The sequence below is a fragment of the Gouania willdenowi genome, chromosome 12 (assembly GCF_900634775.1).
Source record: "Gouania willdenowi chromosome 12, fGouWil2.1, whole genome shotgun sequence".
In the NCBI taxonomy this organism is placed as follows: Eukaryota; Metazoa; Chordata; class Actinopteri; order Blenniiformes; family Gobiesocidae; genus Gouania; species Gouania willdenowi.
In genome coordinates, this window is record NC_041055.1 from 13,487,885 (window position 1) to 13,503,577 (window position 15,693).

General features: G+C 40.5%; 1 protein-coding gene across 1 annotated transcript; it reads right to left on the bottom strand.

The window, feature by feature from the left end:
- Positions 1-13,022: 13,022 nt before the first annotated feature.
- On the bottom strand, positions 13,023-14,123 carry LOC114473687 (serine/threonine-protein kinase pim-2-like). The gene has a single exon (XM_028463453.1). It carries the CDS (start codon positions 14,121-14,123, stop codon positions 13,023-13,025), a length of 1,101 nt encoding a protein of 366 aa, XP_028319254.1.
- Between the last annotated feature and the right edge of the window lie 1,570 nt (positions 14,124-15,693).

Sequence of the window (15,693 nt, forward strand, 5' to 3'; positions counted from 1 at the left end):
TGCTTTTGGGAGGGGGTGTGGCCTCCTCCTGCCTTAGAGCGAAGTGAGACTGTGCAGTTTCTCGGCCATACCAGGAAATAGCAATGTTAAGTCATTTTCTTTACTTGGTACTGTAGGCTATCGGAAATGAAAAAAAAAATAAAAATTTACAATTATATTATAATTAAAACCAATAATCGAAATATCAATTCACCCTTGGGTATGCACTGCCTACCTTGCCTACAGTGACGGCACGTGACTGTGCTGCAGATAACTGACTTCCTCAGCCATCAGGTACAGAATCTACAGAGTCAACTACAGAAGTAAGCGAAGCAGAATGTGACACTGAAAACAGACAGTGCAAAATCTGCTTGCTAAACTAATGAGGACACAAGGACACTTTAGTGTGCAGCAATTATCTTAAAAAGGTTCCTATGCGACTCCCCTGGCATGTCATGCTCATGGCCCCCCACATCTGATGATTTAAATGTGACTGCAGCAAAATGTGTTGTGCCACTTGAACTGTATAATCTGATTGCTGAGATTATAGGTGCTTTAGAGGAACCCACATGAGCATGTTTTGTCTATATAAGTCTCTGTGTCACAGTCTAACTGTTGGCCATCTAACAGGTTCAACACAAGTTGTGTCACTATTAAGTAGACTAGCACATTGTGCTTCATGGGACACAGATTTAGCTACATGGAATTATGTTTTTGACAGTGATGGGAATGATTAGACAAAAAAAAAACATAAAACAATCCATTGAACAAAAATATACAGATATTATGTTATGTAATTATGTACATGCATTATGTTATCATGCATATAAATGTCAATTTGTGAGAAAGTTTGTGTTGCTAAAGTGAATGTTTATGAATAAAATAGGTGAATCTAGCACCATGGAATTTAGTAATTCTATATTTACTGTATATAGATTTATGGCTTGTGGCAAAAAAACTACAGGATATTAACCCAAAGTCCATTAGGGTCTACTGCCCAGACATTGGAACCAAAATCATTTTCTAGCCATTTTTTCATGGTTCACCTTATGGCCTAAACCACGGCGTCACAAACACGTCAGATCAGCAATACGAGGCAATATAACAGGTACTAAAAATGTGTCTGCTTCCTGGTGCTTTACCAAACCACAAGACGCGCTGGAAACCACAAAAGCGGAGTTCACCTCCGCATGAACAAATAGTTCTTACACTACAGTGTACGTTCACTGTGGAGGCGCAGCACTGGCAGCAGGCAAGTTTTGTATTTCATTTTACCGGTAGCCATCACTCCTTCGCTAGAGAGAAAAAACAATGGCGGACTTTCGCAAATGTTTTCATCAGGTTAGGCATGGAGTTCATGCGTAGAGATTCCAATCGAGGGGAGGGTATTTTTTTTTCCCAGTTTCACTTGTGACGTCACAAATGTAAAACATTTGAAACGGAGCACTTTTAAGACTTACACAGACTACAAACAAAGGACTTAATGAATTTATTTCACATTTTGTGTGCCGTGTGGACACTCAAGTTACCTCATTTGTGTTAAAAAAGACTGCAAAAGTGGATTTTTCATAATATGTCCTCTTTAAATTCAACACATGCACATGTTTAATAAAGCAGAGAGAACCTGTTGTCAGATGTGTGCACATAAAGCCCATCGTATGGATAAAGAATGTAACGTTCAGCCTCAGGCAACTCAAAGTGGTTGCTGTGCATGGCACCTGGGATTCCTGTCTCACAGCAGGTTTTGGCATGGTGCCGACAACTTCTCTAAGAGCCAGGTGTTGTTTTATTTATCTGAAAGCACTAGTGACCTTTCTAAAAGATAGCCGCAGCGAGCCCTGCCTCAAAGAACTATCTGCATTCCCTCCTACACCTTGTGTTTTGTTGGAAACCTTGGAGTAAAGCCAGGCCTATCTACAGTTTTTACATTACTGTGAAAATGTTGAAAATCACAAATTACAAAATATAATGTTAGGATGGTCTTGACCTTTATTGGTAAAACTTTGATTAAACCTTTGTTATATTCTATAGGAAAGTTTCCCATTACACCATAGATGTAGGAAAAACAAGAGGACTTGTATTAGGGCTGTAACGAAATAGTTAATTCACAAAACAATATAAAATATGATATAGGGCTTACAATACAAAATACTCACAATACAACAAATGCCAAATATTCCCAGTGAACAGTAACATATGTCTATCAAATCTTTTTTGAAAAACAATTTGACTGCAAACATTGAAGAATAATGTATGAGAACGTTTTACTTCACAAATAAAGAATGAAAACGAATTTACACTAACATTTTTTGATATACACATTTCCACTACAGGTACGACCCATTAGGTTACGAGGGGTCCTGAAAATTTCAAGCTACATTTTAGACCTGCCAAACTAAATTCAAAATGCAGCATGACATGTTCGGCACCCCCTATAGCTTAAAAGAGATATATATTTATTTTAATTTAATTTAATTTAATTTTTTTTATATTATTTAATTTACGCGTACCCCCAGGGGTACACAAATTGTCACAGGGGGTAAAAACATAAAATTGGATAAAAAATTTAAAACAGCATCACAACATTGGAAACTAGAATATAAATAGATCAGCAGGTAGGAGCCTCCGTGCCATTGTAAGACTGTCCTTTAGTGGTGAGCGAATTCATTACATGACCAGTCGCCCTGCTCTCGCAGACTTACGTTAATCTAATTGATTGATTTACACCCGTGAGTGACTGGTGCTCATTTCACCGCCAACCATTAAAAAGCCGCAACGGTCACAGATTGTTTTTGGGTCACAGACTTTAGCACAACACCGCCAGCCCCTGGGATGCGGGACATGCTATAGAAGCTAAGTAAACCCAGGAACACAGCTGCTTCGCCTACCGAGAGTCTACGGTAACTATTAAGCCCAGAGGCTTCCTGAGAACAACGTTTAGACTTTGTTTGAGCTGTTTTTACGGTTGCTTCGTCTTCCTTCACCGAAGACGGTGTTGTGCCAAAATCTGTGATGCTTCAGTGGGTGAAGTAAATGCAGACTAGAGAAGAATTACAATTGTTTAAGGGGGAGTAAATGTTCACCGAGAAGCCGCAGGGATTGGACTGTCTCCGGTCACAAATTTTTTCGTGTCACAGGTTTTGGCACAACACCGGAAACATCCAGAAACATTTCGGATACAGAGTAAATTCTGCCCCTTACTGCATGTTCAGGCTGTAATATGACCAAGTTTATCATTGTAGCAGTTGTTAGAGCTACTATCTTATTCATGGTTATTGTTTTACACAGTTTTACTTGGCTTTATTTACCGGCGAGTAATTCCTACTGCATATTTATAAGTTTATAAATACTGTTTTATTATTGTGCATAGTTCCTGTTATGAACATATATGTAAGTTACAGCTGAATGAGGTAACCTTTTAAATATTAATAATTAAAAATAATATTAATAATGAAAATACAACTGGTTTACAAGGGTTAGCGAGCAGTAGGAGCTAAGTTGTTTGCATCACCTCAACATACCTGTCAAGTTTTGAATTTGAAAATAAGGGAAATTTTCTGGCGTCCGCTACGAAACGACCCACCGGCCCAACCAAGCTCCAGTATCCCTTATATTTTAAGACAGATGACAAGAAATCTAAAATACCCACTTGTCAAGCACTTAGTAAACACAATTAGATGACTATAAAATGTGGTCGACCTACCTTTGTTGACATTAAAAAGCTGTGAATATTCCTACGTTATAATACAGCCTAAATGAAAACAAGAGTATATAAAGCAGATTTTTTTTATTTAACATACAAGTCAACACATTGCATATTAACAGTTCATTTCACTTTGCTAGTATTTAAACTAGACATCTACATTTTATTTACATTACATATTTTTGTTATACTTTGTCATGCTTACTCATGTAGTTCTCTGTCATTCACTAATAATGTGTTATACCGATTTGTTGCTGACTTTGCATCTTTCAACACTTTTTTGGAAGGAGTGTATTTGTGGGCTGGGCCAAAATGGTTTATTTTACATGACAGTAAAGCACAAACAGTGCTGTTGTCCAATGACATCCTATTCTCAGTAACAATCTTCCTTACCATACAAAACACCCTTTCACTACTGGCATTGCTGTGGGGAATGCATAGTAAAGCCTTCATTAGTCTTGGCAGCTCACTGAACCTCACATCCTTCCCTACCAGTCCCCAGAATTTGTCAATTTGGTTTTCTTGGGGGAGTAGCTTGCCATCTGTCACCTGGTAGTCAATGAGTTCCTCTCTCAGCCTATCTTTACTCAAACTCAACTGAGGAAACAAGGCACCTAGCCTTTCCACTGGAAAAGTGTTTGACTGAATATTGCAGATCTAAACTATACATTACAATAATTAATTCTATCAATGGGGAAGTGACTAACATCTACCTGTCCCTGGAGTAATGTTGAGGCGAGCAGCACTCAGAAAAAGGAAGTAGGTCTTCATGATTGGATCACGCAGATGTCTTGCCAGATCATGCACTTTGGCACTCCTCTCCACCTCCTCATGACTGTTAAAGTAGGCCTATAGTACATCGGGACACAGAGTCCAATTCATGGTTAAGTTGGAAACATAGCATAGTAAGCTGTGTATACATCTGCTGGAGTTACCATCCTTACCTGTAGTGCATCCCACTGGTTCAACACTCTCTGAATGCAGGTTATCAGACTCAGCCATCTCGTGCTGCAGTACCTGAGGAGCTTCAGGTGGTCTGAATCAGTGAAATCTACAAAGTCTTTGTATATTTCACAGCGTTTTGCACTGAAAGATAGAAAACAATTCTTTTGGTGGTTGGAAATGTATTTGTGTTTATAAGAATATCAACTGCATGCCTATTTCATTTATATGCATTTACCTTTTATCAAAGTGAGTGTATATCTCCACGAGGATGCCTTCGACTGGTACCTGGGCTGCTGTGATGCCACAGCCAGTGGCCAGCTGTACAAGGTGACAAATGCAGCCAAGGTCCTGGACGTGGGGCTGGCTTATCTTCAGTCTGTTGAGAACTGAGTTGTGTCTGCCTTTCATGACACTCGCATTATCAGAGTTAAAGGCTATCAGGTTCTCCCATGGGATGCCTCTTTTTCTATTGCAAGCAGGAAAAACATTCAGACAAAATATAAAGTTATGATTAAATGCAAACTACAACACACACCAACACAACTGCAGTTCCCCTACCTCAATGCTTCACTCAGCTTTTCATACAGATTTTCAGCATTTCCCACGTTGCATGGAGCCATCGCCATAAATCGTGTAGTGACCTGCATAGTGGCCTCATCATAGAGTCTAGCCAGGATGATAAATTATTTTTCTGTTTTTCTGTTGTTCGATTCGTCGCACAAAAGTGAAAAGGGCTGAGATCGACATGTTTTGGCCAACTCGTCATCCAGTTCTGCTGCTATGGCACCTGTTGAGTGAGTGCCCAATTAATATCATCCATTTTCTACCCCACGTAGCCAGTTAATAATGTTAGGTAAAAATACAATATGCATGCAGGACATAATCATTCATACTTAATTTGACTCAATTTACCTTTGATGAGTTGCGTAGTTTTGGCTTTTCGTGCTATAGCAGAATCTGGGAACATCTGAGCTACACACTTGTTGAAGTCGTCACAGAAGGTGAAAGCAACGTTGTTTTTAGCACACAGCATTGTCATTTTCACCTCTGCATTATTGACCTCATCTTCCTCTTTGGGATTTCTTGTCACAAATGACTACATCCCCTGAGCATGTTTCTTTGCCTCCAGCCGGCGCTTGTGCTTAGTGGATTTTTCGTGTTGATTTACGTCGCTCCTTCCTCAGTGGGCGATGCTAAAATCGCAGTTGCAATCCATACAGAATGCGTAATTGGACCCCATCCTGCTCTTCTTTATAAAAGTAAAGTCACTGTCCCATCTCTCAATGTATTTACATGACTTTTTAGTTTTTTTCACCGGAGCGCCTTCTTCACATCCATCCATCTCTCCTGATGTTTTCCGGGTTTTTCCCGCTGTTGGAAGTTGCATCTACTCTCGCGAGAAGTGAACTGCAACCTAGGTCACGTGAGGCGGCAGTTCTCGTGAGGTTTGTGATAGCGTCCAGTTTGAAGAGGCGAAGGAATGTTTTTATCTATCTTTTATGATGATTACATTAAAATACGGGATTTTTCCCGGGAAACATAATAATACGGGAAGGTGGTGGGAAAGGGGTATAAAATACGGCCAAAACGGGATACTTGACAGGTATGCACCTCAACCTCACCCTTCCCATTATAATTGCATTTTACAATTTCATTATGATAAATATTTTGCATAATTGTTATACGTATGTTAAATGATTTATTCCTCAACAGGATAGGTAAAATTCAGGGATACATTTCACTGTAGGGCCGGTTACGTTGGATATGACATTTGAGTTGCTGGAGTAGGGAGTACATGGCTTCAGGTTAAACGTCTGACGGGCAACGCGACTGCAAAAAGTTTGGGAACCACTGTTTTACATGATATATCATACAACACTCAATACATGTGCTTTAATATGCTAGATATACAACATGGAGGGATACACTGTCAGTTGTAAATCACTGTTAGACAACAAGTAGGATAGCATAAAAAGGGTACATTGTGAGGATCTGGGGCGGGGCTGCAGCAAGGAGTCATCAGGAGGTCCGCGCACCTGCATCAGCACAAGTTCGTTTGTCTACCTGAGTAGTATTTCCTGCTGTCTCTCTCGATAGATCTAGAGCATACTTTTGGAAACCAGTGTCAGTGCTCAACTCACCACTCACCGGTATCTCATTTTCTCTCCCTCCAGTGTTCTCTGTGCTAACTCCTGCGCCTCCCAGCCTGCCTCTGCTCTTCCGCTCCTGGCTTTCCTGGAACTCTTCACCACCGCAGCTACCAAGATCAACTTCACTTTGCACATTCAATGAATCAATCCACTGTCAATACTTACTCCTCCGTCTCGCTCTTAGGTCCCAGTCCGTTTTTACAAGTTGTGACAGAAGAAACTGGCCAGTCGTGGACCCAGCCGACACTGCGAAAGACGCCCTCAGCTCACAAGGAGTGCACAACCATGACGAGCTGTTACACAACCTGCTGGAGATGCTCAAGCACCTAATTATACAGGCACATAAAATAGACTTTCAGGTCTCTTAGGCTGCTGCTGGGCATGCCCTCTCTCAGTATGTGAGTGATGTTTCTGCCTCAGTTTTTCTCCTTTTTCACAAGAGCCTTTTGTTCCTACCCTTGAGCCTTATTCCAGTGAGCTTGGTTCTTGTAGCTGTTTTTTGTGAAATTGCAACCTTGTTTTTGAGCAGCAGCCCTCGAGCTATCCCTCTGATAAAGCAAGAGTAGCTTATGGTATAAATGTGTTACAATGGAGGGCGGGTCAGTGGGCCACCAGTATATGGGACAGACAGTCTGTGGTTTTGAGTTATTTTTCTTCTTTTTGTTTAGAGCTGCATAAGGTGTTTGATCACCCAGTTCGGGGACAGGAGGCAGTCAGCTTCTCTCATTAAGACAGGGCTCACAGCCGGTAGCCCAATTTTTGATTATTTTCCACATAGTAGCGGCTGAGAGTGGGTGGGATGAGCCAGCTTTGATATTGGTGTTCTCTCGTACCTTAACGGAGGAGCTTAAGAACGAGCTAACTACCAGAGATGAGCTATTCTCGCTCGACCAGTTAATTTCTTTGGCGATTAGGATCAATAATCGTCTGAGGAAATTAAGGAAGAAAAGGACATTCCAAGTAGATAGGACAACCTCTTCCATTGCTTATTCAGCCCTGATGGCGGGCACAGTAGTTACGCCTCCAGAGAGGTTAGAGGAGTCCATGCAGATAGGGAGGGCATGTCTTACACCTGCTAAACATTGTACACGCATGAAGGGAAGGTTGTGACTCTTTTGCGGCCAAGAAGGACATTACACTATAAAGTGCCCGTTTACATTAAACAATCTGGCTGATCAGTGAGGGAGAAGGCCCTGGTGAGTCAAATATCTCCCTCCCCCTACTCTTCTATGCGCACCTCTTTACCCGCAAAGATCAGTTGGAGCTGTCAAACCAGTCAGGAGATCCCCAAGAATGTAAATTCCCTGGATGGGAGGTTAATAACTCGCATCAATGATCATCATCATTTTACCAGATCCAGCCAAGATTGATGCTGTCACGAGTTGACCTACACCTGAGAACCATCGTGAGCTCAAGCACTTCCTTGGCTTTGCCAACTTCTACTGCCGGTTCATTTTGGTGGCCGAATATAAGGAAAGATGTACAGTAGTATGTTGCTGCCTGCTCTGTTTGTGCCCAGGAAAAGGTCTCTCACCAGGTTCTAGCTGGTCTGCTGTGCCCGCTTCCTAGTCCTTAGTCTCACTTTGCTGTGGACTTTGTTACAGGACTTCCGCCTCCCGACGGTAATACCACTATCTTCACTATTGTTAACTGCTTCTACAAGGCTGTCCACTATGTTACCTTGCCTAACTTGCCTAGGCACTGGAGACAGCCAAACTTCTGTCAGTACATGTTTTCAGGCTGCACGAGATCCCCATTGACATTGTAGCGGACCAAGGTCTCGGACTGCCTAAAGAACACGTTGGCTTGTATCCAGCCAAGCTTGGACTGACTGCGCTGTTTGCACGCTTGCTGTTTCAACCGGTGTATCACTACACACAATTGACTTATAAGTTGACGGAGCATCCATGATGTCCCCCATCTTGTCAACAATGCAGCCTCTGAGCTGATACAGGAAGCAGGAGGGTCAAATGTCATCGCACTTCTTTACAATATTTTTACTTTATTTTATGTTGTGATCCTTTTAATTTTATTTTTTTACCACCAAATTTCATTACATTTCTAATGTACTGTATCTCAAATATTAATACAATTTTAAATCACAATTCGATCATATGGGATTATTGTTACTCACTATACACATCCAGATATATAAACAGGAGGTTTATATCATCATTAAAGGTGAACTTGTCCTCTTTTACAAAAAAAGAGAACATCCACATAATCATACAGATTGGTGCTTTAAACCGTGCAAGGTAGGGTGATGCCCTTTGGGGGTTGGGTCCAGACCACCCCGTGTACCTTGGACGCAAAAATTCACATATGTTTGCCAGTAGGTGGCGCTATAACAAAGGTCAACGCATTTTGGCCAATAACTCCCACACCGTTTGTTGCAAATTTAAAACCTTCATATCCACAGATTCCTTGAATAGCACTGAATCACCTGGGCTAGACCACGCCCTTTTCCGCCTCAACTTTTCTGGGAGCAAAATCGCAAAAACTGGAAAACCTACTTTTTCGAACTCCTCCTTGGGGTTTTGTCCAATCAGTGTGAAACTTGGCACGTAGAGTCTTCAGTTGGACGTAATCTCCAGTTAACCCTATGAGTTTGTTCGGGTAAATGATGCGCAAATTATTAGCGAGAAAAGTTTTCTAGCTCGCTATAAAAATGCAAACTGGCACTTATCTCGGTCAAAATAAATGCTAACAACACCAAATCTGAGATCCTTAGTTGGCATGTGACTGTGAGGGTATGTGCCAAATTTTAATGATGTAGACCACTAGGGCGCGCTACAAATAATGAATATTTATATCTCTTAATTGGCACGACCAATTGTTACCAAATTTGGGCGGTATGATGTTGGGTCCCTCCTGAGGCGATATCTCAAAGTTATTCACGATTGGTCAAAGTGGGCGTGGCTAATGACATAACACATAAATAAACAAACATTTATTTCTGTTGAATTATTATGTTGAGGGCAGTGAAATTTACAGGGTAGATATAGAAGACCACACAGACCATCCATACCAAAAATTGTCCCACTAGGTGGCGCTATAATTGCAAAAACATTTTGGCCTTAAACTTTCACAATTTAATTCACATCTTCATAAAATTCATATCCACATGTTCCCTACATAGAGTCGCATTTTCCTACATAGGACACGCCCACTCCCACAGCACATTGCTCTTTGTAAGTCACTACATATCACAAACTTACTTTTTCAAATTACTCTTTGGGGTTTTGTCCAATCGGCATGAAACTTGGCACGTAGAGTCTTCATTTGGACGTGATCTAGAGTTTAGCAAAAAAATTTGTTTGGGCAAAATATTAACGAGTTAAGTTTTCTAGCGAGCTTTAAAGGCACAAACTGTTGCATATCTTGGTCAAAATAATTGCTAACACCACCAATTCTTAGGTTGCCATGAGACTGTAAGGGTATGAGCCAAATTTTAAAAATTAGGCCTCTAGGGGGCACTGCAATTATGAGAAATTTATATCTCCTAAATGGCACAACCGATTTTTATCAAATTTGGTGGGTATGACCTTGGTTCGCTCCTGGGACCATATCTAAAAGTTATTCGCAATTGGTCAAAGTGGGCGTGGCTTATTACTACATAACATATAAATAAACAAACCTTTATTTCAGCTGAAGTATTATGTTGAGGGCTGTGACATTTACAGGGTAACTATAGAAGAGCACACAGATCACCCAGACCAAAATGTGTACCACAAGGTGGCGCTATAATGGGTGTAAATGGATTTTGGCCTGTAACTTTCACACTTTAAATCACATCTTCCAAAACTTCATATCCACCTGTTCACAGCGAATGGCACGTTGGCCTGTGTCCTGACGCTCGCCCCGAGCCCGTCATCCTTCATGACGTACTTCTACAGGCTCCGTGAAACCTGGGGTCCGAGTCACGCGAGAAGGCTTGGCCCCCTTTCATAACTGCTTGCAGTTCAAGTTATTATTATGTTTCTTCCGGTAAAAGTGATGCTTCAGGCTAAACCGTGCAAGGTAGGACGATGCCCTTCGGGTGGCTGGTCCAGACCACCCCGCGTACCTTGGATGCAAAAATTGACATATGTTTGCCAGCAGGTGGCGCTATAACAAAGGTCAACGCGTTTTGGCCAATAACTCCCACACCGTTTGTTGTAAATTTAAAACCTTCATATCCACAGATTCCTTGAATAGCACTGAATCACCTGGGCTAGGCCACGCCCATTTCCGCCTTCACTTTTCTTGGAGCAAAATCGCAAAAACTGGAAAACCTACTTTTTCAAACCTCTCCTTGGGGTTTTCTCCAATCAGTGTGAAATTTGGCGCTTAGAGTCTTCAGTTAAACTTGATCTAAAGTTGACGAAAAAATTTTGTTCAGGTAAAGTATGCGCAAGTTATTAACGAGTAAAGTTTTCTAGCTAGCAATAAAAATGCGAACTGGCACATATCTCGGGCAAAATTAAAGCTAACAACACCAAATCTAAGCTCCATAGTTGGCATGTGACTGTGAGGGTATGAGCCAAATTTAAATGATGTAGACCACTAGGGGGCGCTACAAATAACGAATATATTTATCTCCTAAATGGCATGACCAAATTTTACCAAATTTGGAGGGTATGATTCATTTGGATTTGTTCTACAGTTCAACAAAAAAATTTGTTTGTGCAAAATAAGCGCAAAATATTAACGGGTAAAATTTTCTAGCGAGCTATGAAAACGTAAACTGTTGGATGTCTCGGTCAAAATAATTGCTAACACCACCAATTCTGAGATCCTTGGTTGGCATGTAACTGTGGGTTTAAGAGCCAAATTTGAATAATTTAGGCCTCTAGGGGGCACTGCAATTATGAGAAATGTATATCTCCTAAATGGCACAACCGATTTTTACCAAATTTGGTGGGTATGACTTTGGGTCGCTCCTGGGACCGTATATCAAAGTTAATCGCGATTGGTCAAAGTGGGCGTGGCTTATTACTACAAAACATGTAAATAAACAAGCCTTTATTTCAGCTGAAGTAATATGTTGAGGGCTGTGAAATTTACAGGGTAACTATAGAAGAGCACACAGATCACCCATACCAAAAAGTGTACCACTAGGTGGCACTATAAAGGGTGCAAACACATTTTGGCCAGTAACTTTCACACTTTAAATCACATCTTCCAAAACTTCATATCCATCTGTTCACAGCAAATGGCACATTGGCCTGTGTTCTGACGCTCGTCACGAGCCCGTCATCCTTCATGACGTACTTCCACAGGCTCCGCGAAACCTGGGGGCCGAGTCGTGATGGAAGGCTTGGCCCCCTTTCATAACTGCTTGCAGTTCTAGTTATTATTATTATCAATCATTTCTTATTCATTCTTTTTTATTTTCATTAAGTAAAAATGAAATGGTTAAATGTTCTGATGTATGCAGTGACGTGCTGTGTGGCTCGTGACTGGTGAGGTAATGACTTCTCTGGATTCAGATTCACACATTTATGAACCCAATAGAAGCTTAAATGCATTTTTTTTTTTAAAAACATCATTTTAATTTGTAAATAGAGAGCAGTTTTTTCATTGTAGTTTTACTTTTATTCTGCCATTGCAAGATAATTTTCTAGCATATATTGTATGTTCTTGCAGTAAAATGGTATGACTTTGAATGTCGTACCATTGCGTCCCTCCCCTGTTGTGACTGCACATTACTGGATGTTTTTACAAAGTAAAATTTTAAAGGCATTAACTGATTATCTTGATGAAATCCATACACTCAATTCTCACTTTATTTTTTTTGGTAATGCATTAAACACATTTTTGTTATATATATGTCCACTACAGATACCCTTTGAACAATTACTGCTTCATCTGTTCATGATTTCTCAGCCCAGCGCTGCTGTACTCTCTTTTATAGAGCAGCCACGATGGTCATATGGATAAAGTAGAATGTGTGGTACCGCTTCTTTGACCTGGTTTTTTTGGTGGTACAGTGATACGAGAGAATACAACAGATCCAACAGATATTCATGAAGATAAAGATGACCTTTATTAGTCCAACAAGGGGAAATTTACACACATTCAGCAGAAGATAAATGTAAAAAACAAAACAAAAACAGCAATAATAAAAAATAGTATTTGCACCACCTTTGATGTTCGGGCACTAAATGGTCACCAAACGTACAGTCAAAAAAACTTGAAAGATACACAGACAGACAGAGCTATGCATGTCCTATTACTCATTACGTTGTATTACAGCGATGGTGTTAACAGACACTTGGGCGGGGTGGTGGTGGTGGTGGTGGTGGGGAACTTGGCGTGGTAAGCCAGGGATGTCTCAGAAGCTGAGACAATCGCGGTCGCTGCCTTGGGTCGATGTTCAGGCACTGGTTAAGGAAGTCTTTGCATTCATAAGACAGGTGGTCACATAGGGGCTTTCGTTTATTTATGAAGTCCATGGTGTGGAAAGTTTCTTCACTGTAGAGGCTGTACAGCATGGCCCCTATTTGCCAAACTGTAGTCGGCTCTGCGCTGTACTGCCTCTGTAGATAGTACTCTGGTGGTGCGAAGTCATAAGCACCAACAAGTTGTGTGTAGGGCTTTTCTTGGTTTGGTCTAAAAGTGGCACAGCCAAAGTCAAGCATCCAGATTGAGATGTTTCCTTGGACCATGGAAACCAAGATGTTATCTGGCTTTAAATCACGGTGAAAGATCCCGTTTCTGTGAGTTAGCAGGGCAGCAGTGACTAATTGTTGGAAGATGGTCTTGGCCTCGTACTCTGGGATCTGTCCCTCACTCATCTCATAGAAGTCATTGAGGTCCATTGCTTTTAAGGGTCGCTCCATAATTATCAGAACTTCATCCTCCAACTCGTAGACATCCAATAGTCCGATGACACCGCGGTTTGCCCAACTGCCATTGCAAAAGAGACCGGCCGCCTGGGCCATGAGGACCACCTCAGATATCTCTTTACAATAGAATCCGTTCTTTTTCACCCACATGTATTGGACTTTGTCAATCGGAATATGCTTAATTGCTACAAGTTTAGAGTCGGAGAGGCGTATTCCTGCAAAGACAACTCCGCTGTGGCCTTTGCCGACTGCTTTGAATTCCTGATATTTCTCCTTAAAGTCATTAGTATTCCTGTTGACTTTGACAATGTTTTCCAACTTCATCATTTGTGGTTTTGAGGAGGAGGAGGATGAAGTTTCTTTGAGGCAGACAGGGTCAGACCAGTTCAGGGGTGTCATGGCAGCATTCTTGCTGTCTGTGCTGCTGGTTGCTCCTGATAAGGTGAAGGATGGGTCGTCAATGTTGGACGTGCTTTTCTTGCTCTTCATGGTTCGAACCATCTTACCCTCAGCCATTCTTATCTGTGCCTCTGTGAGAAAGACCACTTCAAGATGATGAGTGAGGTTTAGTGGGATGGATTCAGTGTGTGGTTTTATGAATAATAGATGATTAAGATGATGCCAAAGTCAACTAGTGAGCCTCCACGGTGGAACATGAAAGCCAAAAGTAGGAGATGAATGTTCCAGTGTTGCCATGGTGAAGGAAGTCCAAACATTCTTTCCTGTTTTAACCCTTTAAATTCAGCAAGTGCTATTTATGCTTTACAATCACAACCACTTAAAAACTGACATATAACTGACTTTATTACTGTTTTATTTTGTTTCAGGTTGAATTATTTTCAGTTTTTTTTTATATTTAATATTTTACCCTATAAATGCACTGTTATGACATTCAGAGTCAATATTAATTATCATCAGAGCCGGCCCTTTATATAGGCAAATGCTAAGGGCACTATACAGCCAGGGGGCACTAAATTGGCTGAGTGATTTATTTATTTATTTCATTTAAATAAATGACCAAAGCGCTGATATTATTAGCATACTAAACTTTATACTATTATTAATAACTAGTTTTAATGTAACTAAAAAAATTGTTTTACTCCCTCCCTCCCCCCAAATTGATTGACAGGTTGTCTGAGGCGTGACCAGGCGGCTCGTACTGGTAGTTTACTGTTTACTGCTGTAGCAAATGGTGTCATTTCTAAACAACCAAACTAATTGTCTGGTGCCCAGGGAAGAAAAAAATGGAAAAAAAAAGAGCAGGACAAACGTTCAAAAGCCAGAGGTAACCCAGTGTTTGACTATCATGGAATAATGAATTGTTGTGCTTTATCAAACAAGCTAGCAGAGCGACCATGCTAAGGTATGTTAGCAGCTAGCGCTAAACAGAAACAGATGAAATACTAGCTTAACAAAAACAATGATTACATAAAAACAGTGGTCTATTAATTTAATTCATTGTAGTTTAACATCATTTTAGGAGAACTATGTCGAAAAGTTTATTTGAATATGCTGAACTCATTATTATGGTTTATGTGTAAATCTAAGAATCATCCCTCATGTTCGTCCATGTCATCACATATACACACACCCACAGGTGTAGATGTTGCTGTACGAATCTCTTTCCCTGGTTTCAAATTAATGTGTTTAGTCTAAAAACAGACATATTTATCCTGTTAAAAGGAGTGGCACCCTGGCAAAAGTTGAAGTAATATTATTAATCATAATTAATATTCTCACTCATATAACCCATTATTAATAACCCTTATCTTCCTACACCAGAAATTTTATATATATTTTTTTAAATAGAAATCAATCTATTCAGGAGGCATAAAGAACTGTTTTATTCAATTTATTTACAAAAGTAGTTTTTTTTAAAGTGTGTTACTCGTTCATTCCATCATTATTCTCTGTAGTTGCTTTTTTCACAGTATTCTGAGCAAAATGTTGTTGTCGGACAAAGGGGGTACTTGGATTCAGAGATAAAAGAGGGGGTACATGAGTTAAAAAAATATGTTTGAAAACCACTGAGCTAGATGTTAGTCCTTTGAATCTTCTAACCAACCACGGCAGGCATTACGCAATA